General features: G+C 43.4%; 1 protein-coding gene across 1 annotated transcript in view; it reads right to left on the minus strand.

Moving 5' to 3' along the window:
* The window catches only part of LOC145397116 (uncharacterized), a 289376-nt gene that overhangs the window by 27615 nt on the left and 237064 nt on the right, over positions 1 to 24697 (minus strand). Inside the window, exons 8-12 of the mRNA XM_080270317.1 lie at positions 13070 to 13207; positions 11109 to 11205; positions 10254 to 10378; positions 9267 to 9497; positions 5442 to 5628 (exon numbers count right to left, since the gene is read on the minus strand). Coding sequence (XP_080126443.1) covers positions 5442 to 5628; positions 9267 to 9497; positions 10254 to 10378; positions 11109 to 11205; positions 13070 to 13207 — 778 coding nt within the window. The remainder of the gene's footprint in view (positions 1 to 5441; positions 5629 to 9266; positions 9498 to 10253; positions 10379 to 11108; positions 11206 to 13069; positions 13208 to 24697) is intronic.

Below are 24697 nucleotides of genomic sequence, written 5' to 3' on the forward strand. Positions count from 1 at the left end.
CCTTGCTCCCAAGCGTCACAAAAGTGACGCCCCGCGGTTAAGGGGTTAATCTCTTGCAAGACTATCATGAGGTAGTAGCCCTACCCAGTGAGAACATGGGCAAAACCAGCTTAAGTCAGTACAACATTACATTACAGCCTGGAGCTCAGCCAGTATATATCGCTGCCTACCGTTTACCACACAGCCAATGCCAACAGGCTGATCATCTTATTCAGGACATGTTGGACTCCGATGTCATTGAACACCCTGACAGTCCATGGAACAGTCCACTATTTTTCGTTCCAAAGAAAGGTGGTGGGTTATGACCAGTGATAGATTACGGACACGTGAATCCACTGTCCATCCTGGACAGATTTCCATTTCCTGTACTCACTAATTTGTTGGAATCCTTAGGTGAAAACAATTGTGTTTTCTCCTCCCTAGATCTTTTGAGTGGCTACAGGCAAGTAGAAATGGAGGAATTATCTCATCCAATAACTGCTTTTAGCACCCCATCCGGGCATTACCAATTTCGTAGACTCCCATTTGGCTTGAGAAATGAACCAATCCCATTCATGCGGCTATCCCATACAGTTTTTGCTGGCATGATGGGTAACTCAGTCTTTGCTTATCTAGACGATGTCATTATCGCTATTCACTCTGTAGAACACTTAGAATAATTGGCCAGAGTGTTCACTAGGCTCAAACAAGCTGGACTTTAAATCAAACTGTCAAAGTGCCATTTCTTACGTAAGAAACTACAATTCCTAAGACATGTCGTCAATGCCCACGGAATTAATACATCAGATGACAAGGTTAGAGCCGTAACAAACTTCCCTACTCGAACCAACACCGGTGCATATGCAGTTTTCTCAGCCTTAGTGGCTACTAGCATCGATTCATAAAAGGGGTATGCCCAAATAGCTGCGTCTTTAACAAAACTGTGCCTTTTATGTGGTCTGACAAACAAGCAATTGCATTTACAACCCTGAAAAATGCCCAAGCACAAGCCCCTGTTTTGGCATTCCCTGATTATTCAAAACCATTACTTCTCTGTACTGATGCTACTGGGGTGGGCCTCGGTGCCATTCTAATGGAAAATTACTCCGAAGGAAAAAAACGTGTCATTGCTTATGCCAGCTGTGTGTTATACTCCGCAGGAAAGAATTACAATGTAACTCATTGGGAAGCTCTAGCCGTCGGCTGGTCGACTTGCATGTTGGGCGGTCACTGTTTATGACTATAATCCAACATTTGAATACGTTCTTGGGAAGTCAAATGTTGTAGCCGATGCCCTCTCTCAGCATGTTTTCACAGTCTCGACTGGTTGTGATGCAGATTTGGCATTCAGTTATGACAGACTCCATGGGTTCCAGCATGTGGATCCTTTGTGGTCACAGGTCATATATTTTATAGAGTCCGGTGATGATTCTTCCTTGCCCAAGTTACAAGTCCTTGTATTACCAGTCCTCAAAGTTAATAACGAACCATATCGCAAAATTAAGCAACTAGTCATTCCAAGAGACTTGATTCCTGCTCCTCTTCATTTTATCCATGACACCCCTCACGCGTCACAGCCTGGCAAAGACAGAAGCTTACGGTAGGCACATCTTTTGTATTATTGGCCCACTATGCAAAAGGATATAGAAGCGCACTGCGATGCATGTTTATTGTGTGCCCGTCATAAAGGAACAACCAGTCAGCCTGCTCCCATACTACAGTACCCAGAACCCTCAAGGCCTTGACAAACTGTCTCTCTTGATCATCTGAAGCTGCCTCGTATTGAATCTGGCTTCTTCTATTCTTTAGTGGTAGTCGATCATTTTTCTAGTTTCATCACCTTAGTCCCATTGCATGACAATCTGTTAATGCAGTGGCACATGCTTTTGTTAATTCTGTAATTTGCCCTTGCACACCAGAAGTCATTCTATATGATAATGGGTCAGAGTTGAACAAGTCAGTGCTGAAATAAATTTGTCTTCGATACAGAATTAGGAAATGCAATATAGTTGCCCATCATCCAGCCTCGAATGGCCTAGTCGAGCACCAGAATAGGAAGACATTCTGCATCACAAAGTGGGAGATCAGAATTCCACTTGTGATGGTTGGATCACACATGTCACTGCATCAATTAATTCATTGATCAATAAGTCAGCTAGTGAAATAGCATTCTTTGTCATTTATGGCTTTGACAAAAGACTAACTTATTCATAAGTATGTTCAGGATAATCTGGCCCTCACAAATGCAGAAATGGTATGTAACCAGTATGCCACTGCCTTAGATGTTACCATCCAAGTAGGTGACTTTGTTTTTGCCCTAGATCACGACCGAGATTCAAAACTAGATAGTAAATTCTTGGGTCCTTTCCTTGTCAAATCTCGTAAGGTGAATAAGTTCGAAACTAATTATCTGTCCAAAGCAGAGACAACATGGATGCATGCCGATGATCTCAAACGTGCATCGAGAGGCATAGTATTGGAGGAGCCTTCTCAACAAGGAAATGCTGCTTCTTCAAGTCCTTCTTTTGACACTTCTTCAGACTCTTCTTCTGTTAGCAAGATGCCACCTTCCTCTACTACTAATAACTTTCATGCAAAATTACGTTCTGGCACCAAGTCTCTTGCATAACATTATCATCTCACATTCTCATCATAACCCTCTTCAATAACATCACCTTATTTTATAGGAAAGATGTTGTGGGTATACATGCTGGCAGTGCTGACTCTGGTCTGGTCTGGATTGGGTAAGGACGATGGTGTCATATGGCCCGGGGCCTTGGTTGGTGCGCGAGGCGAGGTAATGGTGATGAAAGATGTAATCTCCTTGAGCTATGACCTAGAGCCGCTGGCCGCCGTGGCCATCGCCCTACTTGACTTTGCATGCCAGCTAGAGGACCTACAGGACCTTCTATCAGATATCAAGGAACAACATCCTAGGGATACATGTTGGTACCCACTCTACCTACCCATATGCTGGAAATTGGATTACATTCAGTTTCATTTCTCTCATCTCTAGGACCCCTTCCCTGACCAAACACCCATAGGTCGTTTAAGAGTGAAACGTGGACCCTTTGATCTTGGAGGAGAAATTCTGAGCAGACTCTTTGGTGCAGCGACCACCCGTGACCTTTCTTGATTTAAGTCTGACCTAGTTCAATTAGCCAATTCCCTAGAACCTCAAAATAGAGTAATCAATGTTCAACATTCTATGCTACAAAAGACCACACACCATTTAAATGATGTTATACAAACGTTAAACATACCGGAATTCTAACAAATGAAATTTCAAAAGTCAATATTGTATCAGAACTTTTATATGTATAACTACACGTAGATAACCTACAGGTTTCTCTGGACTCTCTTGTCTCCCAAGATTCTAGCTTAATTAGTATTCTAGTCAATGCTGTCGATGGCCATGTCACTGTAGATTTAGTACCTATCTCTGACCTTCGATCTACATTGGAATGGGCTCACTCCACTTTCGACTTGTCTCCAGTGATTTCATTTTCTTCCTTAGAACACTACTACCCAATACTAGAGGCCACGTTCCTTACTAAAGATATAGTTGTTCATATCCCTCTTCGTTCTTCTATCACATTCAACCTCTTTCACATCATTCCCTTTTCATTCTGGTACAATAATTGCCTATTACAAGCCTCTTTTCTTCGGAGTACTTCCGTCTCTCACATGATCATCTCTATATTGCCTTCACTTCCCACTTCCTCAAGTGACCTCAATATGTGTGCTTTTCTTACACCAAACTCTCGAGTTTGTGCTGCATACATCTTGACAATCTTTCCTGGCAACATTGTTCCTTGTGAATCTGCCTTAGTCCATAATTTCTCAGTATAACCTGTCTGTGCCTTTGCTCCGGACCCCAACCTCCAAGTGCACCATGCTCGTCTGAACTAGATCCGCTATTTCTTCTTTAGTGTCTCAACTACTGTCAATCTTATTTGTCCTGGGACTCTTCTTCCCTCGGTATCCGTAACTGGTTTGTACAAGGCTCCTGATTATTGTACAGTAAAATCAGAATCTGTCATTGCTAATGCTACACATTATCACTTCGCTCCCACAAATATGACATCTTCAAACCCATTAATATCACCTTCCATCTGCCAGCTGACAATCTTTCCATCACATCAGACAACCCACGTATGTTGAACTTTCTCAGACTGATTTCGTTATGAACCAGTTTTCTTCAGCCTTTAACCGTTCCTCGGTACATACGGTCTTTGTATTTCCCCCGGTGGTACTTTGTCTTATTGGATTTTTTGTCACTCTTTGTATCCTATGCTGTTGTGTCAAACGAAAGTATAAAAGATCCGTGTCGCAGGAATTTTAGTGCAACAACCACGAGACCTGGAAACTGGTAGTTCTAAGTGACACTAATTATGGTCGGTGAAGATGTGAAGGTAATACTGAAGGAAGAATCCCTGTGGAGGACTGAAAGTTGTGTTAACTGAAACAAAATGTGATGGTCATAATTACTACAGTGATCCAGTGACATGATAACTAATACAATACAAATAAGAAAAGGGAAATGAATGTATGGTCACCCTCAAAACAGTGCCTTCCTATGTAAAATAAACTATTGTGTATTCAGTTGCTATATGTTCCTCATAGGAATATAATTGTAACTATCAATGCCTACTTTATATATATATATATATATATATATATATATATATATATATATATATATATATATATATATATATATATATATATATCTATATATATATATATAACTAAAAATCTCATTTGTGAATTTGACCAGAACTTTGTCTGTTATTACTACAATTGTCGTATACTATATGCCCTGTTAAGTCATTACCTATAACATAATAATGCATTGTTTACATTCTACTTTTACATTTATTAATGCTTATCACTTTCTTTGCCTTTCCACCATGGCCATGTACTGTAAATATATTTCTTTCCTTATTGAATCCAACTCCTTACATTATAACACAATACTCCTTTTATTATTATACTCCCATGTAGTCCACTGTTGACTGTATTGTCTAGACAATTACACTCTTGCCATGTTATTATCTGATACATCCACCGCTGTCAGGAGACACGATATTTTTTTTTATAACGCAAGGGAAAATTGTGTATGTAAGTATGTTGTAAGTGTGTTCTACCAGTAGCCTACAAGTGTTCTAAGTAGGGAGACGTGACCCCAAATCCCTTACCTAAGGTCTGGCCTGATTCAAAATTTGCTGATAGACTCAGTTCAGAGGAGCACGCCGGCTGGATAGCCAGTTAGTAACAGGACTGAGGCGAGTGAGGGTGGAGGTGTACAACAGTGCTTAATACATTTTCAGAAAACCACTCCCGGACTTTGAATTCACCTACAACTGACGACAGTGAGGTATAACACAACTATTTGGAAATAAGAATAATGGAATTTAAAATACATCTTCAAACTCAAGGAGATGAAGAAATACACCTACTGTGATAACTGAGGTGATGTGTCTGTCCAGCTGGGGTCGGTATGGTGCATCGTGTGGGATTGGCCAGCCGGATAGCCCTGGCAAAAGCTTCTCTCTGGCGATGTAGACACTTGTAGTGCCATCAGCCCTCGTGAAGTGGTCAGCAATGTCCTGCTGCATCTTGTGCATGGCCTCCATGTGAGCCTGGCTGTAGCAAGGGCAAAAAAGTGATAACAGTAACAGCTAAATCAGCGAAAACTATAATACACATTTAAAAATTTGACTACTTGGACATGTTCTCGTGTTCTTGCTATAACTCAATCTGCAGGAAATGTAGCTATATTTTTTAAAACCCTTTCACTTCTTGTACACATTTCCTAATATTTGCTGCTTCCAGACGATTGCATTCAACATAGGAGAGACATTGTTCTGGAATGACTGGATATAACCATCAGTATGTCTTTCCTTCCTGAGGTGTTGTAAAATAAGTACTGTAACACTATCTGGTAGTTAGACTATAATATATATAATCATACTCGAGTTGCGGGAGCTAAGAAATTTTTGACGAACTCCAAGAAAATGAAGGAATTAGAATTTCGTATACTTGTATCTGTCTCACTTTCTATCTATCTATATATCTATTATTACGATCTTTAAACAAATCAGGAAGACCAAGTTTCATCTGTGTATATGTCTATCTACATCTACACCTATCTATCCATCTGTATCTATCTATTTATAAAAGCAATAAATGTATCTATCAGTCAGTCTCCATGTATTTTTACAATTAATAACAGGAAGAACTGGAGTTTTATATATTTATATCTATATTAATCTACTGTGTATATAGATATATATATCGACAGATAGATAGAATCCATTTTAAAAGTTCTTTATTTATTAATTACCTTATTAAAACTGAAATATAATATACATATTTGCATAAGTATTATGAACAGGTTTCAATTCTGATACTACTGAAATTCTACAAGATACCCAAACATAGTTTTAATGTTGAAAATATTAACCAGAAAACAAAAGGCTCTGCATAAGGAGAAGGCTCAGTAAAAACAGTGCAAATAGAATGCATTCTTAATACTGACTTGGCCTGTCAAAATATCAAACTTGGTCGTAGGATATGAAATTCTAAAGATTAGCAGTTTTTGCAATATTATTAGGGTGATTATTCAATATCCTAATAGAAGAGTGAGTATTATGAGAGTGCAATGTACCTGTCCACGAACTAGTCTCAGAGCAGAAGATTTGACTTTACTCTGTGACCTAAACTAGAGAATCAACAAAATGCTCCCACAATCAAATTCTTTCCTTCTTGCCTAGCCCTTGACCTTTCCACAATTTTGCTTCAGATCAAATTAAAACTGTACACTGACTTTTGACCTTTCCCTGTGGCATTTTCTTTGTATAACTGTTTTCAGAGTCGAATCTCTCCATTGTTATTTTCGCCTAAACGTTCCCATAAAGTCTAGTCTACACCGTATATAATATAAAAGTGGTATAAGGTGGCCTTTACACGAGACCTTGACCTTTGAGATACTGTTATAAAAATAAACCAGTCTGTCAACACCTTGAGTGATTCTCATCCACCAAGTTTGATCCAGATCAGATAAAACCTGCTTTAATACTTTTCTTCTCATACAGACACATGGGTCGAAATTTAGCCCTTGCCTTTTGACCTTGATCTGTGACTGATTGTGAGTAAATTTGAATAATTTCATGATCTTTGATTTTGAGTAAATTTGAATAATTTCATTCTTGCATGGCATGTAACACTTCCACGAAGTTTGGTTGAAAACAAATCAAAACTGAATTAATCTTGTTATATGACCTTGACTTTGACCTTCCCTTTGACTGACTTTTGACAGATTGTTCTCAAAATTTTATCCTTTCATTCCTTGCTTTAATTTAACCGTTTTCACAAAAGTTTTTCTAAACTGGATTTCTACGTTTATGTTGACCTTTCCCAGTGACCTTAATCTTTGACTTACTGTTAAAAATACAGGTATATTCTATTCCAGACCCACAACCCTTTTACCATATTTGGTTAAAATCGGAACAAAACTCTCCTGTCCTCGCTTTCATGGCAGAGGATATCAGAAACCTGGGCTCGCAGATTGCAGCGGTCGTTGCCAAAGCCGTCTCCCTGAAATTGGGGATTATTTTGAAGGCAGTCTCAATTGCCTCTGCTGCCAATAGCAACGTCGATCAAGTGATTGACAAGAAACTGCAGGGCCTCAGCGCCCATCCTGTCCATCGCCGCCCAGCTCGCCCTACAGGGGGACCACGGACTTCCTCACGCAGGCCTGCACGCTCATTGAAGCGGACCAAGCCCCGGGAATTCCTCCGCCCTATCTCCCACCCCTGAACAGACTCAACCTCGTGCCCTTCAACGGCAAGCCCCTAAACCCTCGGTGGCGATTGTAATAGACATGGCCCCACCTCAGATGCCGGAGGACGATCGTCTCTGTCTGTCTCCATACGGCAGGACAACTCCTCCCTTAGACTCCTCCATTGGAATTGTCTAGGAGCATGGCATAAGCTCCCGCTTTTGCAGGAGGCGGCCGACAGGGACCGCCCTCATATTATCCTACTGCAGGAGACCCTGCTCCCAGATAGTTCCACTTTTCGTCTCTTGGGTTACACCATCCATCTCCTCCCATATGTTTATGGCATCACACGGGGATGTGCCATTCTGGTTCGGGACCACATCGCATGCACTGATTGTTAGCCTCCTTTCTGTGGACCTGATGTGGTGGTCCAGGGCTTGGTTCTCCACCTGGTGATGTCGTCCATAACAGTATACAACGTATACCAAAGCCAGAGGGGCCTCTTCAAAATGGGAGACTTGATCTTCCACGCTGCCAAGGGTGCTGTGTACATCGGAGGCAACTTTAACGCCCACCACGCCCTTCTCTCATCGCCTCTTCCGTCCAGTGATGCAGGGCGGCACATCTCTGGAGGAGATGGATGGTGTATCCCTTTTGAACGATCCTGAGGTTGCCACACACGTAGGTGGAGGCTGTCTCGACCTGTCTTTTGTGTCATCCCCCCTGGCAGGCTCAGTGAATTGGTTGCTCCACCCCCATCTCACTAGTGACCACTTCACTGTCGAAGACACATTACCGATGGCTCCACTTCCGCCTCCCCCTCTCACGGCAGCTAGGTGGGATCTCAGGGCTGACTGGTCGGCTTTTGGCTGTGCATTATCTGCAGTCTTTGGGCGTCTCCTGCCCCGGACCTCAAGAGTCAAGCAAATCAAGTAGCCCATGCTTTTTCCCAGGCAGCCTCTCTCACTATTCCACTGCAACGATGATCCATGTGGTGCTATCGATATGGCTGGATTTACTGCAACAGAGTCAGGGAAATGAATCACAGGCTCAGTGTGGCACGCAGGCAGTACCGGCAGTGCTGACCATCCTCACACCATCAGTACCTGACTGCTGTCATGTGACGTTGGAAAAACGTTGCCTTAAGGAGGATGCGTGGATTAGATGGTGTTGTACCTTGGATTCTCACTCCACTCTCCCTGAGATGTGGATGTGAATTCGGTCCATCTCTGATCCACATCCTCCTCGCCTGCTGTCACACCCTGACCCTGCTGCTGAAGCCAGCTGTCTCGCACAGCATTTTGCGGACCATTCTGCTTCCCACAATCTTCCATGCTCTGTCCGAGTCCTACAGGAGCAGTTGTTGACTTCTCGTGTCACTGCTGTACAGGCTGCCTGTGCCAGACCTGACCCCGCTGATCATCCCATCACCAGCGGGGAGCTTCATAAGGCACTGTGAAGCAGGACCAACACTGCGCCTGAGCTCGACGGGCTCACCTACTTGGTTTTGTCCAATGCTGGAGACTGTGTTACTGAGAGAACCCTTGATCTGTTCGACCTCTCATGGTCTGAGGATTGTTTGCCGAGGTCGTGGAAGACAGTTGTCATCCACCCGATTCCCAAACCCCGCGATCCCGGTGCCATGCACCCTATCTTGCTTCTTAGCTGTGTGGCTAAGACAGCAGAAAGGGCTGTGTGTGCTCGCCTTGCCTGGCGTCTGGGACCATTGCACCTGAGGATTTTTGCACATCATCAGGAGTGCTTCTCACTGCCTCACTTCTTTCCTCGAGGAGCTTTGAGGTGGATGGGGGATGGCTGTCTTCCTCGACCTCAAGAAAGCCTTTGAGCTGGCAAGCCCCCTTGCCATCCAGGCAGCCCTCTCGGTCCAGGGAGTCGGGGATAGACTCCTATCATGGATGGGGGATTTCTTTCTAAACCAGATGGCGGGGGTCAGTAAACCAGATGGCGGGGGTCAGATTCCAGGGGCAGCTCTCCTCATTCTACTACCATCTAAACAGCACGCCCCAGGGGAGCGTTCTCAGTCCCTTGCTTTTCAATGTTCTGGTGGAAGGGCTACTGGCGGTGGACTACGGCCCCAGCGTGACACTGCTCGTTTATGCAGACGATTTGGCACTTGTCTTCTCGAGGGGGGACTGTTTCACCCAGGTGCCTGTTGCTCTTTCTCGGCTGCATGCCAGGTGCAGTGGATTCAGGTTGAAGGTAAACATCGAGAAGATTAAGTGCCTACCTTTCGGTCTCCACCCTCCAGACCGTCCTTTCTTGCTTGGTGGCTGCAGCATCGAGCTTGTCACGCTCCACCGTTACCTGGGGGTATATTTTGATACTGTCCTCATGTTTGCTAAGCATGTCATATACCCGTGAGAGCAGGCTGCCACCAGCATTTCCTCTCTCTGCTATCTTTCTCACAGCAGTCTCGGGGTGTCTTATACTGTCCCATACACTTTCTATGTTCACAGCATCTGCTCACTTGTGGATTATAGTGCCATATGCCTCACTGGTCCTGCCCCACACATCTCCCAGTCCTTGGAGATGCTTCAGAATGTGGCACTCCGAGTTATGCTGCATGCTCCATGCTGGACCAGGTTGGTTAACCTGCAAATAGAGAGTGGGTTTCAGTCACTTGCCCACAGAATTGCTTTGCGTGTGACAGCTGAGACGCTTCGGGTAGTGCATTCCCATCCGCAACTGCCTGTCTCTGTTCTACTGCGGCGTCCGGTGAGCAGGCCCCCTGACCCGCTCCCCCACCGTGGCTGGGGTCGTGCCACTATGGCTGTACTTCACAACTCTGATGTGGCATTGAAGGTGTGCAGCGACTCTGATCTGGGGTACTCGCCTCCCTCTCCCTAGTCGCCTCTCCCTTTCATTGTTGTCTATCCCTCAGTGTCCAAGCCTTGCCACTCTATTCCAGCAGCAGCATCGCTGCTCTCAACTCTACAGCCTCAGTAGTCTATTAAGCCAACGGTTCAGTCTCGTCTGATGGTTCAGCGGGGGCAGCTTTTGTTTCTGGGATGCATACCAAATCCTGGTGCATCTCCAAGGGTGTACCTGCCCTTCAGGCTGAGCTGGTGGCAATTCTTATTGCCTTGTGCCATGCCTATGGACACCGACATCAGCGAGTCGTTTTAAACACTGACTCACTTTTCTCCCTTCAGTGCCTGGAGTCTCTCTCCCTCATATCCCACCGGTTCTTACTCACCACTGTCTACACAGTTTCCTTCCTCATCCAACGGCATGGTGGTTCAGTGATTTATAACTGGGTCCCAGGGCATGTTGAGATGGGGAAAATGAACTGGTGGATGCAACTGCAAGTGAGGCTAGTGACCTCATTGATATCACTTGCCCGCTCCGCCCTTGTGCCTCCCGAGTTCTCTGGGTGGTGGCTAGCACTACTTCCAAGCGTAAGGCTCACGCTCGACCGCCTGGTACACAACAGCCACTTCATATTCTCCTCTTTCCGTACCGACTAGTCAAAATCTGGCATCTCTGCCTGGGGTTCCTGTGCTATCGCCAGGTTGCTGGCTTCAACCCCAAACAGTTCCTCTATTGCTATGCGTGGTTCGTTGAACCCCTCTGCCATTACCTGCTAGAATGCCCGGCAACCGCCTTCCTTCGTGCTTTCTTCATACTGGTGATGATCTCTTTGATGCAGCTGGGGTCGTTGTCAGTACGCCCTACCAGAGGCTTCTAAACACTGTGAGAGATTATCCCCCTCCTTGGTAACTGCCTTCACTTTATGCCTTTGTCCTAAGACCTCTATCTAGTTATTTTTTGTTTTCTACGTATCTCTGGCGTGCTCTCTGTTTGCCGGTGTCCCACCAAGTGTGGGCGAATATCAACAACAACAACAAACAACAAAGGAACAAAACTGTTTGAGTTACTTTGTTAAACACACACGGGTGGAACTTTTGCCTTGCCCTGATATCTTGACTTTTGACTGGTTCTTTTTCAAAGATGACTCCATTCTGGCCCTAACCCTCAACCGTTCTCTTAAGTTTGGTCTAAACTGGATAAAAACTAATTAAGGTGAGGTCATTGTTTGATCTTATCCTGTGAATATCACTTTTGACTTATTTCTTATTTTTTTTATGCTTTACCCCCTGGTTTACCTTTAATCATTTCACGAAAATTAGGTAAAATGGGATAAAAACATTTGTTTAACTTGTTAGCATGCTCACACACACACACACACACACACACACACACACACACACACACACACACACACACACACACACACACACAGAAAATGCTCTTGCTTCGCGAGCACTGCTAAAAAAAATACGAAACAAGCTCCCAGAAAGCTAAAATTATTCTCATCAAAAAATAGCCAGCCTCCTTGGATTTTTTGGACTGCATGTTACACAGTGCAGCTATTACCAAAACATATATACCAGCTAGTTTTCATTCTTCTCATAAATACATGTGTTTGACCTCTCATGGGTGATTCAAGCTTACCTTAATGGTGATGAAGGCTATTTTGGTGGATTAGTCATGCAACCTTCGCATGATTTTAGTCGCTCAAGAAATAACTCATGCATTGAATGGGTAAATATCTATCTCTCTGGTTATTGCCAGGCGCCTTAATCCTCCAAATGGTCACCACAGACGAGATGCTAGCAATTCACCCTGCCCTCTACCATTTGGCTGCCTTCTCTCCAACTAACACTTACCTCCCTCTTACACCTCTGAACCTCATCCCTCCTCCTTATTTCGGTCTCTCCCTTCCCGTTCTTCCTCCTCCTCACTCACCTACTCTTTCATTGTCAGTCTCTTATTTTTTGTTCTGTCTAAATCTTCATTTTTCTGTGTCTCAGAGCATAACTCCACATGTTCCTCTCATATAATTCTCTTCCACAGCTCTCATTCTTGACATGTTGTAGGTGACGAAATATTATATATAGTACGGTATAACTCCTGCAGCTCGGAAACTCTCATGAGCAAAATAAATATCAGGCAAAAGGTGAAAATCCTCAGGGTGAAACTTCTTACAGTCAAACACTGTACAAGCTGGTAGATAGTAATGGTGGCCCATTAAAGCGCTTACCTAGAAACTGACCTGGTAGTACCTGAGATCTCTTCAGGAAAGGTCAATTTCCTGGTGTGTGCTTGGGTACGACTGTGCGAGTTGTAAGTAAATAAATGATGCAGAATAGATAACCATAACCTCCACTAAGCCGTCCCCACAGCATACGAGAACTCCCCCGGCAGAGTGGAAGAGGAGTGTTATCTATGGGTCGCCAACCAGTATTTAAAAAAAAAAAAAAAAAAATGTACTGTACTTACTTTTTATAAAGTGTCTGACTGAGTCCTTGAACTGTGTCCAACCCGGGTGCCATCAGGTCTGCCACACGTTTGAAGAGCGGTGATCCCGCCTGTCTAAATTCCTCGACGAAGGCTGTACCCCAAGGCATCACCGTCATTCTGCAGGAAAATTTATGAGAAATAGAGAATGATATATTCTAATGCAGTCTGTCCATCTTAACCCTCTTGTGCTGACATTTTTTGTTGTGTTTAATTTGTCAACTTTATTTACCCACGAGTAAGTCATAGAAGCCTTAGACTGGCAATTTTAATGACTATCGATTTCGGGTCAACTCTAGTATTCTATTTTAGGGAAAGTTTAAGCTATTTGAGTCACTGGAACCTAAGATTTTTTACTTTGTCAATTATTTCGTCATTTTGCAGGTAATTTTCATTGTTCAGTGACAAAGTAAGGCAATACTACGGTGATACGTCCATTCCACAACACATTTTCATGAAGGAAGCTAATTTCCCATGCTAAACTCTTGTTACATATCACTCACACAGGAATACATAAATAGTGTTGTATATCCTTTTCACTCACACTGCATCATTAGCCTGATTCCCACATTAAGTTTAATGCAACCAATATTCCTATCTCGAACAGTAATGAAAGCTTAACACTACTGTCAGTTGGACTTCTCAGGATATATGATTTGTTAAAACCGCCTCAGAGAAACTTAGATTATTGAAGAGTGTCCGTAACTTCTTCACCGACGAGAAGTTAGCAATGATTTATGTGTCATGTGTGTTCTCAGCACGAATATTGTTCACTTGTGCAGAGGATGTGAAGCGGTTACAATAAAACAACTTGAGAAAATTCAAAACAAAGCAAAAAGCATAATTAGTAACTCAGTCATTATAAATGATCTACCACGCCTTCAGGTAAGAAGGAATGTTGTCCCCTTGCATTATTTTAGAGATACTTCTATTGGAAATGCTCAGATGAAGTTGTATTCATTGCACCACCTCTACATGCCTTTCCCCATGCTACACGGGCATCTGGTTCTGCTTATAACTTGTCTGTCACATTGGCATATTGCACAACTTCTACCTATCATAAATCATATATTCCCTGAACTGCTTTTGTTTGGATTTCGCTTCCCCAGGCTTGTTTCCTCCCAAGCTTTAACCATGTGAAATTCAAGTTCAGTCATTACTTTATTTATGAACTGAGGTAACTTGTAGTCTGATTTTGGATTTATTGTGGTATTTAATTTGTATTTCTTCTTCTATTCATCTTCTGTAAGAGAAAAAATCTATTGTTAAACTCTTTTTATGGTTTAGTGTTCAGTATTAACAAGTTACAGTTTTAGTTCAGGCAATAGTGGACAGTTTATGATGATGACTAGAAATCATATGTGCAACTAGGGCTGCGATGGTTCTGAACAATGATAGTTAAAACCTTTAGCACTGCAGCACGTTTTTTAATATATTTATCCCTAACACCAGAGTATTAAATTCAACTTCGGAAGCGAATCTTGGAGAAAATAATTGCTGATGGGTATTACCAACCCCTTCTACTTCAGAACTCTCTCCTAAGGTAAATAAGATTATCTGAAGAGCAAAAATATTTTATAAATACTGTCTTAGGCTGGTGAGTTAAATGATGTAACAATGTATGTTTGTGTTTACCTAAATTTAATTCTGACCCCAGAACTGCACACTAAAACCTGCAACATTGCACAGTTACGTTTTATATACTAGTGCATTTGTTTATATACAAAAATGTTAAAAATAACAAACCGTGGAAAGGTTCTGTTAATGATCCTTGGTTGCATGAACTTGCCCCACACATCGTGCAAGTCAGACAATAGTGCAGAATTTCTTATGAAATGTCCATGGTCCACACCAGGAGGGACACCAAAACACTGGTGTTGATAGCCATTATTAAGTAAAGTTTTGAAAAGAATATAAACAGTGTGAAGAGAGCGCTAGATGCGAGAGGGATGTCTGTTGGGCAATGAAGAGTGGCTGTGCATGACAGAAATAAATGGAGAGAAGTTATGAATGAATAAATGATGATGCAGCCCTGAGGGGATATTCTCCCACATTTGGTCTGATCAGCTAGTCAGGTCAGGTGCGGGCAAGGGGATGGGTTTATCATGATGTGGCAGGGGTAAACCAGCTCTGCTGTCGGGCCCTGCTGCGGATGTCACTGATTGCACTGCGCAGTTGACCCTTGTGTTGTGTGGTGCGATGAGGATCTGTCCCTTCTCCCCTTTGGGGCTAAGATGCGAATGAATGTGGTTGAATGGATGAGTAAATGGGGAGTGTGTTGTCCTGTCTCGGCTACCTCCCTTTTCCTTGGGGAAGCAGCCTAGGTATATAGATAGATAGATAGATAATTGTGCATATAAGTTATAATGCGGAATGACAAGTAGAATTGTTAATAAAGAACTCAGAGTCACTTCAAGTGCAAGAGATACTTGAAGAGAATACATGAGAAAGTGAGGTTTGAAAAACATACTGTTACATCCCCGTCCCACACTGCCACAGGCTCCAACAGCAGAGAGAGGACGTTGTCCAGGAAGTTGTTCTTCCTAGAGGCAGCCTTTTGATGTGCAACAAGGCCAGCTGATGCATTGTAAATAAACACTGGCTTCTTAAGTTTACTGTCTATATTTTTCAGAAAATTTCACGTAATGCTTACCAACTTCACAAACTTCACTGACACTGCACCACACTCAAACTGAACTAAAATCTTACTGAACTGCTCCAGTCTCATCCCGATCCATGTACGAGTATAAGTTTCCTGTATTATAGAGTGTTCTACACTTCTCCACAGTTCTCGTGCACTCCCAAGGGAGTAATGGTCATAAATGTTATCAACTCGGAGACATCCAAAACATGCCAGGATTTCCTTGCACTGCATAACACTCTAAATTATTTAGCATACATACTTAAATTACATAGTTCAATAAACAATCACATAAATATAACATTATAGAGAAAAGGAGCAAAAAAATTAATATACAGCTTACAAAATAACTCTCTCAAAATCAGCAGGGTAACTAGCAACTCTGACTTGAAATGGAACTACGGTAAGAGAAACATCGGAAAACTAGTAAATCCTACTTCTCAACCCTGCCCCCTCACTAGTCCTTTGTCGTCCCGACAGATCTACACAATGTATACAAACATAATCCTAAATCCAAATGAAACATCTAATTATACCCAAAATAATCCTTCAACTTATCAGGTCTTCTTCTATGCCGCTTCTGACGACGTCCCTGCTCTTCCACACAGTCCAGTCCTCCTGGAATGTGTTGATCTTCCTCCTGATGCACTTCTTCTATTGGGAAACCGTCACCATCCTCTTGCACTTCAGCTCCTTGTTCCTTCTCAACATCCTTGGCTGCAGGTGAGCATGATTCCACGGAGTTGTCCCAGCTGTACTGTCCTGGTCCATGGTATTGCCACAGACAGTTCATGCATATGACCTGTGAGCAATATTTCCTGCCTCCCTAAATCCATTACATTACGTCTAATAGGCGGTCCAACACAGTGTAAGGCCCGTTCCATGGGCTCTGCAGCTTCGGTGACTGTCCCTTCTTTTGCTGAGGATTGTATAACCAAACTTGGTTACAATCCCCAAAGCTCTTCTCGCTTGCCTTGGCATCATACGTGCACTTCATCACTTCACTCAAAAACTTCAGAGCTTCTTGCACCTTATGATATATCTCAGCAAGCCTTTCCTGACGCTGCTTCGCATAGTTGGAGGTGTCTGTAGACAGCACTTCGCCAGGTGGTCTTCCCACTAACAAGTCAACTGGTAAGCATAATTCGTGTCTCAACATCAGTTTTGCAGAGGTGTAGCCTGTAGACTTATGGGTTGCAGACCGATATGCCATCAACAATGTGGGTAATTTCTGGTCCGATTCTGTTCATCCCTGTATGCAGTACTTGGTCAGTTCTTGTCCCAGGGTTCAGTTGAATTTCTCCACCATCCTATCTGTCAGTGGCCATAGTGGGGTTGTCCTGGTCTTCTTGATCTACAGTAACTTGCAGCACTCACAGAATACAGCAGACTCGAAATTTCTACCCTGGTCTGAATGTAGCTCTTGTGGCAACCCAAATTGACAGAACTGGTCAACCAACACCTGAGCAACAGTCACAGCCTCTTGATCAGGGATTGCATAGGCTTCTGGTCATGTTGTGAAGTAGTCCATGGCGACACATATATACCGGTTTCCGCAGTGAGTGGCAGAGGTTCAGCATTGTTCACTGCGACTCTTTCCATCGGTGCACTCACTTGGTGCAGCTGGAAAGGGGCACAACCACGTTTCTTGGTTCCCTTCTTGGCACAGCATACATCTCAGGCCCGTCACCACTCTTCAACGTCCTGACGTATGCTAGTCCAGTAGAACCACTGTCGCAGCCGACTTAGAGTATTCTTCCCTCCCAGGTGCCCAATAGTGATCTGGTTATGAGACTCATCCAAGATCCCAGACCTCATTTTCTTCAGAACCACCCGTTGCCAGTACTTGCTGCAACCATCGGCTGTCTCCCACTGATTCTCCAGTAGCCCACTGTCCAAACAAAGAACGCCCCACTCACTCCAGTAGCTCTTGGTTGCAGGGCTAAACCTAGAAACCTCTTCCCAAGATGGTTGCACTGTACTCCACTGCAATCATTCAAGCACTGGTTGGAAATCTGCATCCTTCATCTGCATCCTCTTCAGGTCTTCTTCATCTGATGCTGGCCTTGTCACAGCAGTACAGCAGCATTTCTTGCCAAAATTCCCATTCCTACTGAACTGTGTGCCATCTCTTCTTCCGTTTTCTTGCACATTATCCATCAAGGTTCTCCTTCATTTCCTCAGTGGTGGGGCTTCTTAGGAATAACTGGCTGGTTGTTGTCTCTTGTCACCAGCCTTTACTAATTAGCCCTCATCCTTCTCATTTCAACATTCATAGCTGAAGTGTCCCACCTCACCACATGTCCAAGTTTGTTGCAATCGTGGGTTTCCTTGCACTGTTCTGTTCTTGCTCCTTTTTCCATTTCTAACAATCCACCTTCTTGTGTCCTAGTTTCTCGGAGAACCAGCAACCTCATCTGATCTTCTGTTCTCACTTCCACTTGTTGCAGTCCACTTTTCGAAGTCTCGGCTTCTCACAATACCAGCAACTTCCATTGATCTTCTCCTGTTCCTTGTTCCACTTATAACAGTCCTCTTTCCTATGTCATGGTTTTTCACAGTCCCAGCACCATCCTCCAAAATTTTCCACTTCACATACCTGCACCTTTCTTGCCTTGAATCCTGCACTATGACATGCCTAAATAGTGAACGTACAAGACCTGATGTAGGACTCAAATTCTAGACCCATGGCTAATGCTTTTTGCATGCTTCTGGGATGTGCCTGTTTCACTTGCACTTTCAGCTCTGCATAATCAAGAGCATCAATGAACTGGTCCCTCAGAAGTATAGCCAACAGGTTAGGTGTTGCTCCAGGGTACACCTTGTATGCCATACTCTCCAGGTCATGAGCCCGTACATGGCTCTGGGATCTTGCTCTGTAAACCTTAGTCTGGTACATGGTCCATATCTGTGCTCCAGAACTTCTACTAAGGAGTGATAACAGTTCCTCTCCTCTACTGACATCTGGCCCAGAATATCCACTGTGGCACCCTTAAGGCTAGTAGCAAGCTGCACTGCCCTCGGCCTATCATCCCAACCACTCTGATCAGAAAGTAACTCAAACTGTGCACAGTAAGCTTCCCAAGATACTCTACTGTCAAATTCCTGAGGTTTCATTTTAACCTGTCATGTCCCGACCGATTTTCCCCCCAGTCCCGACCAATTTTGGAAAAAAAAAATTTTGGCTCAAACCTCTGCTTATGGTGAGAAAGATCGAAAATTCATAGAGAAATTGCCCACTTGAGGTTTATAATACTCGATACAGGTAGCAGTACCTCCTTCCCTTACTGTGTTTTCTATCAGGCTGGCTCCAAAGAAAACGAGTTCTATGGGAGGGTAACTATTCCACACCACTCATAAACGGTATTTATTTATTTATTTGGAACGAATTTATATGTAGTACAAGAGTATATTGGTTTTCAAACAGTAATATAGGCAATATAAGCATTGTTTCACTCACTAACACATCAACATACATAACCTTTTTTGATGACATTACCTGTTCATCATTTCTGACTGTTTCTTCCTCTAATGCTATGTAAAGTTTATCCTCCACATTGTCATCGATTAGGGAATCACTCTGGCCCTGAATGTCTTTATTGGTCAGGTCACTGGTAACAGGTGAATTGCTAAGACAATGGCATGTGGGGGGGAGGGAAGGTCATGCGGGATAAGGCATTACCCCTGCCTGGCATCTTATAGAGGAATAGAGGAAGGTGTCCCGTGTGTACGTACCAAAAATCACGTGCGAAAATTGAAAATTGTGCAAATTATGAACCTTGCAATTGCGCAACGTGCCAGTACTTCGACGGGTCTAGCTGTGACAAAATGTTGTGACATACCCATACATCGATGGGATGCCTCGAGTTAATTGGACCCCCATTATAGTCATGCACTACACTGGTTTCAAGCCTAAAAACTGGGGCATCATAATTAAGTCAAGGACGTAAAATTTCTGCATTCTGATAGTTGAATCCTGTAATGGTACTTTTAGATGCTTGGGATTCGTCAAGATCCACCAAACACTGTCCATTTTTTTCATATGCTCCCTGTACACTAACCTGAGGCTCAGCAGTGCATTATTTCTCTACAGCCCCAATTCTCTCCCAAATTATCTTCACATGGCGTCTACATGCTTGAACTGGTCATCTACATGCAGTCTGCACTCCATCACATTATTGTTTACCTCATACTTCTGCTGCTCAAGCTTGGCATCTACTTCCTTCTTAAGCTGTTGCTGTTCTTCCTTCATTTCCCCCATGAAAGCATCTTGAACCTTGATTTTTCCTGGAATGATTATTACTTCCATGACCGGGAGCCATCTGAGTGCGCCTTGCGCATTTCGGAGGTTATTCTCTCTAGCATGGAAGGATACACCCCTTTCTCATATCCTTTAACTAACGCAAAAAAGCTTTGGTTTAATCACGCTTGTTCTAATGCTGTCTGCAAAAAGGAGAGGGCCTACATAAAGGTACTGGAGCCAACCCACCCCTGAATCACATCATCTTTACGTTTCTGCCCAGAATCGTGCTAAGTCTGTTCTTCGCTCTGCTAAAAATAATTTCACCCGTACTCAATGCTTTCAACTCTCCAACTCGAATTCTTCCCGCTCCTTCTGGCACCTTGCCAAAAACCTTTCTAACAACTTAACCTCATCATCCTTCCCTCCTCTTTTCTACTCTGATGGTTCTGTAGCTATTACTTCTATTGATAAAGCAGATCTCTTTGCACAGACGTTCTCCTCCAATTCCACCTTAGACAATTCCGGTGCTGTTCCTCCATCATTTCCCCCCTCTGACCTCCTCATGGCTGACATTAAAATTTCTTCAGCTGATGTATTTTCTGCCATCACTGGCCTCAATACTAAGAAAGCATAAGAGTCTGATGGAGTCCCTCCTGCTGTTCTCAAGAACTGTGCTTCTGTGCTTACACCTTGCCTAGGCAAGCTCTTTCGTCTTTGTCTGTCAACTTGTATCATTCCTTCTTGCTGGAAGTTTGCTCTCATTCAGCCAGTCCCAAAGAAGGGTGACAACTCCCAACCCTCCAATTATCGTCCAATTGCTTTAATGTCCTGTATTTCAAAAGTTTTCGAGTCAATTCTCAATAAAAAAATTTTAAGGCATCTTTCCTGTCATAAACTTCTTTCTAATCAACAGTAGGGGTTCCGTCAAGGACGCTCCACTGGCGATCTTCTCACCTACCTTTCAGACTCCTGGTCATCCTCCTTTCGGGACTTTGGCGAAAGCTTTGCCATTGCACTTGACATCTCAATGGCTTTCGATCGAGTCTGGCATAAATCTTTAATTTCCAAACTGCCCTCTTACGGTTTCTATCCTTCTATCTGTGCCTTCATCGCTAGCTTCCTTTCTGGTCGTTCTATAGCCGCTGTTGTAGACGATCATCATTCTTCTCCTATATCTATCAACAGTGGTGTTCCTCAGGGCTCTGTCCTATCACCAACTCTCTTCCTTTTATTTATCAGTGACCTTCTCAGCCGTACATCTAACCCTATCCATTCATATGCTGATGACTCCAGCCTTCACCTCTCCATTCGGTTCCTGCAACGCCCATCTCAGCAGTTACTTCAACAAACAAGGGATGAGGCTATGGCACACCTAATGTCTGACTTGGCTCGTATCTCTGACTAGGGTAAAAATAATCTGGTTGTTTTTAATGCATCTAAGACTCAGTTCTTACACATATCAGCCCAACAGAATCTTTCACAGATATACCCACTAATGTTTAATAATATTCAGCTTAATCCTGCATCATCCTTGAACATGTTTGGGGTTTCATTTACTCGAAAGATCATATTACACCTCTTGTAAAATCTGTTTCCAAGAGATTGGGTGTGCTAAGCCGACTCCATTCTTTCTTTACCCCTGCACAATTGTTGAATCTATACAGGGGTTTTATCTGCCCCTGTGTGGAGTACAACTCTCATGTGTTGGGAGGCTCCCCACATACAGCTCTTCTCAATAGGGTGGAGTCAGAGGCTTTTCGTCTCATTAACTCTGCTCCTCTTAGTGACTCCCTTCAACCTCTGTCTCTTCGCCACACTGTTGCATCTTTATCTCTTTTCTATCGCTACTTTAATGGTCACTGCTCCTCTGAACAGTCTGCATGCATTCCTGCACCTCTACGATGGGTGCGTAACACCCGTCTAGCTGCAAACTCTCATCCCTTTCCTGTCCAACTCTCTAATGCAAGGGTTAACCGTTACTCCCAGTTTTTCATTTATGCAACAGGTCAACTCTGGAACTGTCTCCCTCTGTCTGTATTTCTTGCTGTCTATGATCTCCAGTCTTTCAAATGCAGTGTGTCCAGGGATCTAAAAATGATCGGATCTTGAATTTGGCTTTTTATTGTACTTTGTTTTTCTCTTGGAGGGAACTGTTATTGCGGGCTCATGGCCTTTGGTTCCTTCTTCCTCTCATTAAAAAAAAAAAAAGCTGTCCTTGCATCCTCAGTTGTAATACCCTATTTTGCTCCTGTATCACCTCTTGAAGTTGTTCATACGTCCTTTTTGTTCTTCACGTTGTGGCTGTAATTGTTCTGTGAGTTCTTTCTGTCCTTCATTCTGTGCTTGAGGTTGGACACTTTGTGCTTGTAATTGTACACTTTGTGCATGCAATAGCTTCATCATTGCAGCCAGCAATGCGTCCTCTTGCCTTGCTTGGCCTTGGGTCTGTACACCTTCTTGCTCCATGTCGATGATCAGAATCCCTGCAGCACTTTCTAAATATCCACACTCCAGACACCACTGTTACATTCCCGTCCCACACTGCAACAGGCTCCAACAGCAGTAGTGCAGCATAACAAGGACGTTGTCCAGTGACTTGTTCTTCCTAGAGGCAGCCTTTTGGTGTGCAACAAGACCAGCTGAGGTGTTGTAAACACACACACACACACACACACACACACACGCACACACACACACTGGCTCCTTAAGTTCACTGTCTTTATTTCCATATAATTACACTTATTGCATACCAACTTCACAAAATTCACAGACACTGCACTACACTCAAACTGAACTGAAAACTGACTGAACTGCTCTAGGCTTTTCCCCATCCATATATAAAGTTCCTGTATTCTAGAGTGTTCTACACTTCCTCACAGTTCTCATAAATTCCCGAGGGAATAATGGTTACACCAGTTACCAACTCGGCGACATCCAAAACATGCCAGCATTTCCTTACACTCCATAACACTAAATTATTTAGCATACAAATTTAAATTAAATTACATAATTTAAGAAACAATCACATGAATAAAATATAGAGAAAAAGGGCAAAAAAAAAAATAATGTCTATCTATCTATCTATTGCCAGACGCCTCAATCCCGTTTGGGGTGGCCACAAACAAATCGCCTCCATGTCGCCCTGTCCCCAGCCATTTCACTGCCCTGCTCCCAACTCACACCCCCCTCTCTCATATACCTCTCCATCTCATCCTCGGCCTCCCCCTCCCTCTTCCCCCCTCCACCTCACTCACATACACTCTCTTCGTCAGTCTTTCACCCTCCATCCTCTCCACATGGCCAAACCACCTCAGTGTGTTCCTCATAACGCTCCCTATCACATCCACATCAACACCACAACGTTCCTTTATATCCTCATTAGTCAGCCTATCTCTCCATGTGACTCCACAGGCTCCTCTTAAATAACTCATTTCCAGTGCTCTCACTCTTGACTTGTGTCCTTCCAACAATGTCCAAACTTCACTTCCGTACGTTAGAGTTGGTATCACAGTACTGTCATGTAGTAACTTTTTCACTTCCATGCTCACTTCCCTGTTTCTTATCACTGCTTTCAAAGAACCAACAACCTTTCTTCCCTGCTGTACCCTTTCAAGCACTTCACCCTCCAAACCTCCATCCTTACTCATCACACTACCCAAGTACTTAAACGTACTCACATTTTCCAATTCCTCACCATCCAACATCGCTGTACATTCACTGACTGCACCTCTCTCAAAGACCATCACTTTACTCTTCCCTACATTCACATTCAGATTCCGTTTCTTACACACTCTCCCAAACTCATCCATCAAGCCTTGCAGCTCCCCTTCGTCTTCACTCAACAACACAGTATCATCTGCAAACAACAGTACAGGGAGTTTCCAAACACTATCCTCTCTCACCAGGGCCACTCCAACATCCACTACCCTACCTTGTACCTCTTTTATTACCCCATCCATGTACAGATTGAACAACCATGGAGACATGACACATCCCTGTTTCAAACCAACTTTCAAAGAGAAAAATTCGCTTAGTTCACCATCCACACGCACTGCAGCCTTCGCACCATCGTACATACTCTTCACAGCATTCAACAACTTCCCATCTACTCCATATATTCTTAACACTTTCCACAATCCTTGTCTATCCACCCTGACATATGCTTTCTCCAAATCCATGAAAGCCGCATACAACTTCTTTCCCTTCTCTAGAAACTTTTCCACTAAAGATCTAAGAATGAATATCTGATCTACACAACCTCTTCCCTTCCTAAAGCCTCCCTGTTCTTCTCCAACTAATTTATCTGTTCTTTCTCTAACTCTGTCAATAAGTATCCTACCATACACTTTTCCTATTATACTAAGAAGACAAATGCCCTTATGATTACCACACACTTCTTTTTCCCCTTTTCCTTTGTACAAGGGAATAATTATACCTGACTTCCAATCCTCCGGGACTCTACCTTCCTCCCAGGCCAATCTGCACATCTTCCACATCCATTCTACTACTATCTCTCCTCCATGCTTCAGCATTTCACCACACACTCCATCAATTCCTGGGGCTTTCCCAGATTTAACTTTCTTCATTGCTTCCACAACTTCTATCCTACTGATTTCTTCCTGTCTTCTCACCTCCCTCCTTCTCCCAGCCATTCCCCAGCCACTTATACTCGCATTACTTCCATCCTCTACGTTCAACAATTCCTTAAAGTGTTCTCTCCATCTGC

The sequence above is a fragment of the Coenobita brevimanus genome, chromosome 40 (assembly GCF_032717465.1).
Source record: "Coenobita brevimanus isolate Jiangsu-jjx chromosome 40, ASM3271746v2, whole genome shotgun sequence".
In the NCBI taxonomy this organism is placed as follows: domain Eukaryota; kingdom Metazoa; phylum Arthropoda; class Malacostraca; order Decapoda; family Coenobitidae; genus Coenobita; species Coenobita brevimanus.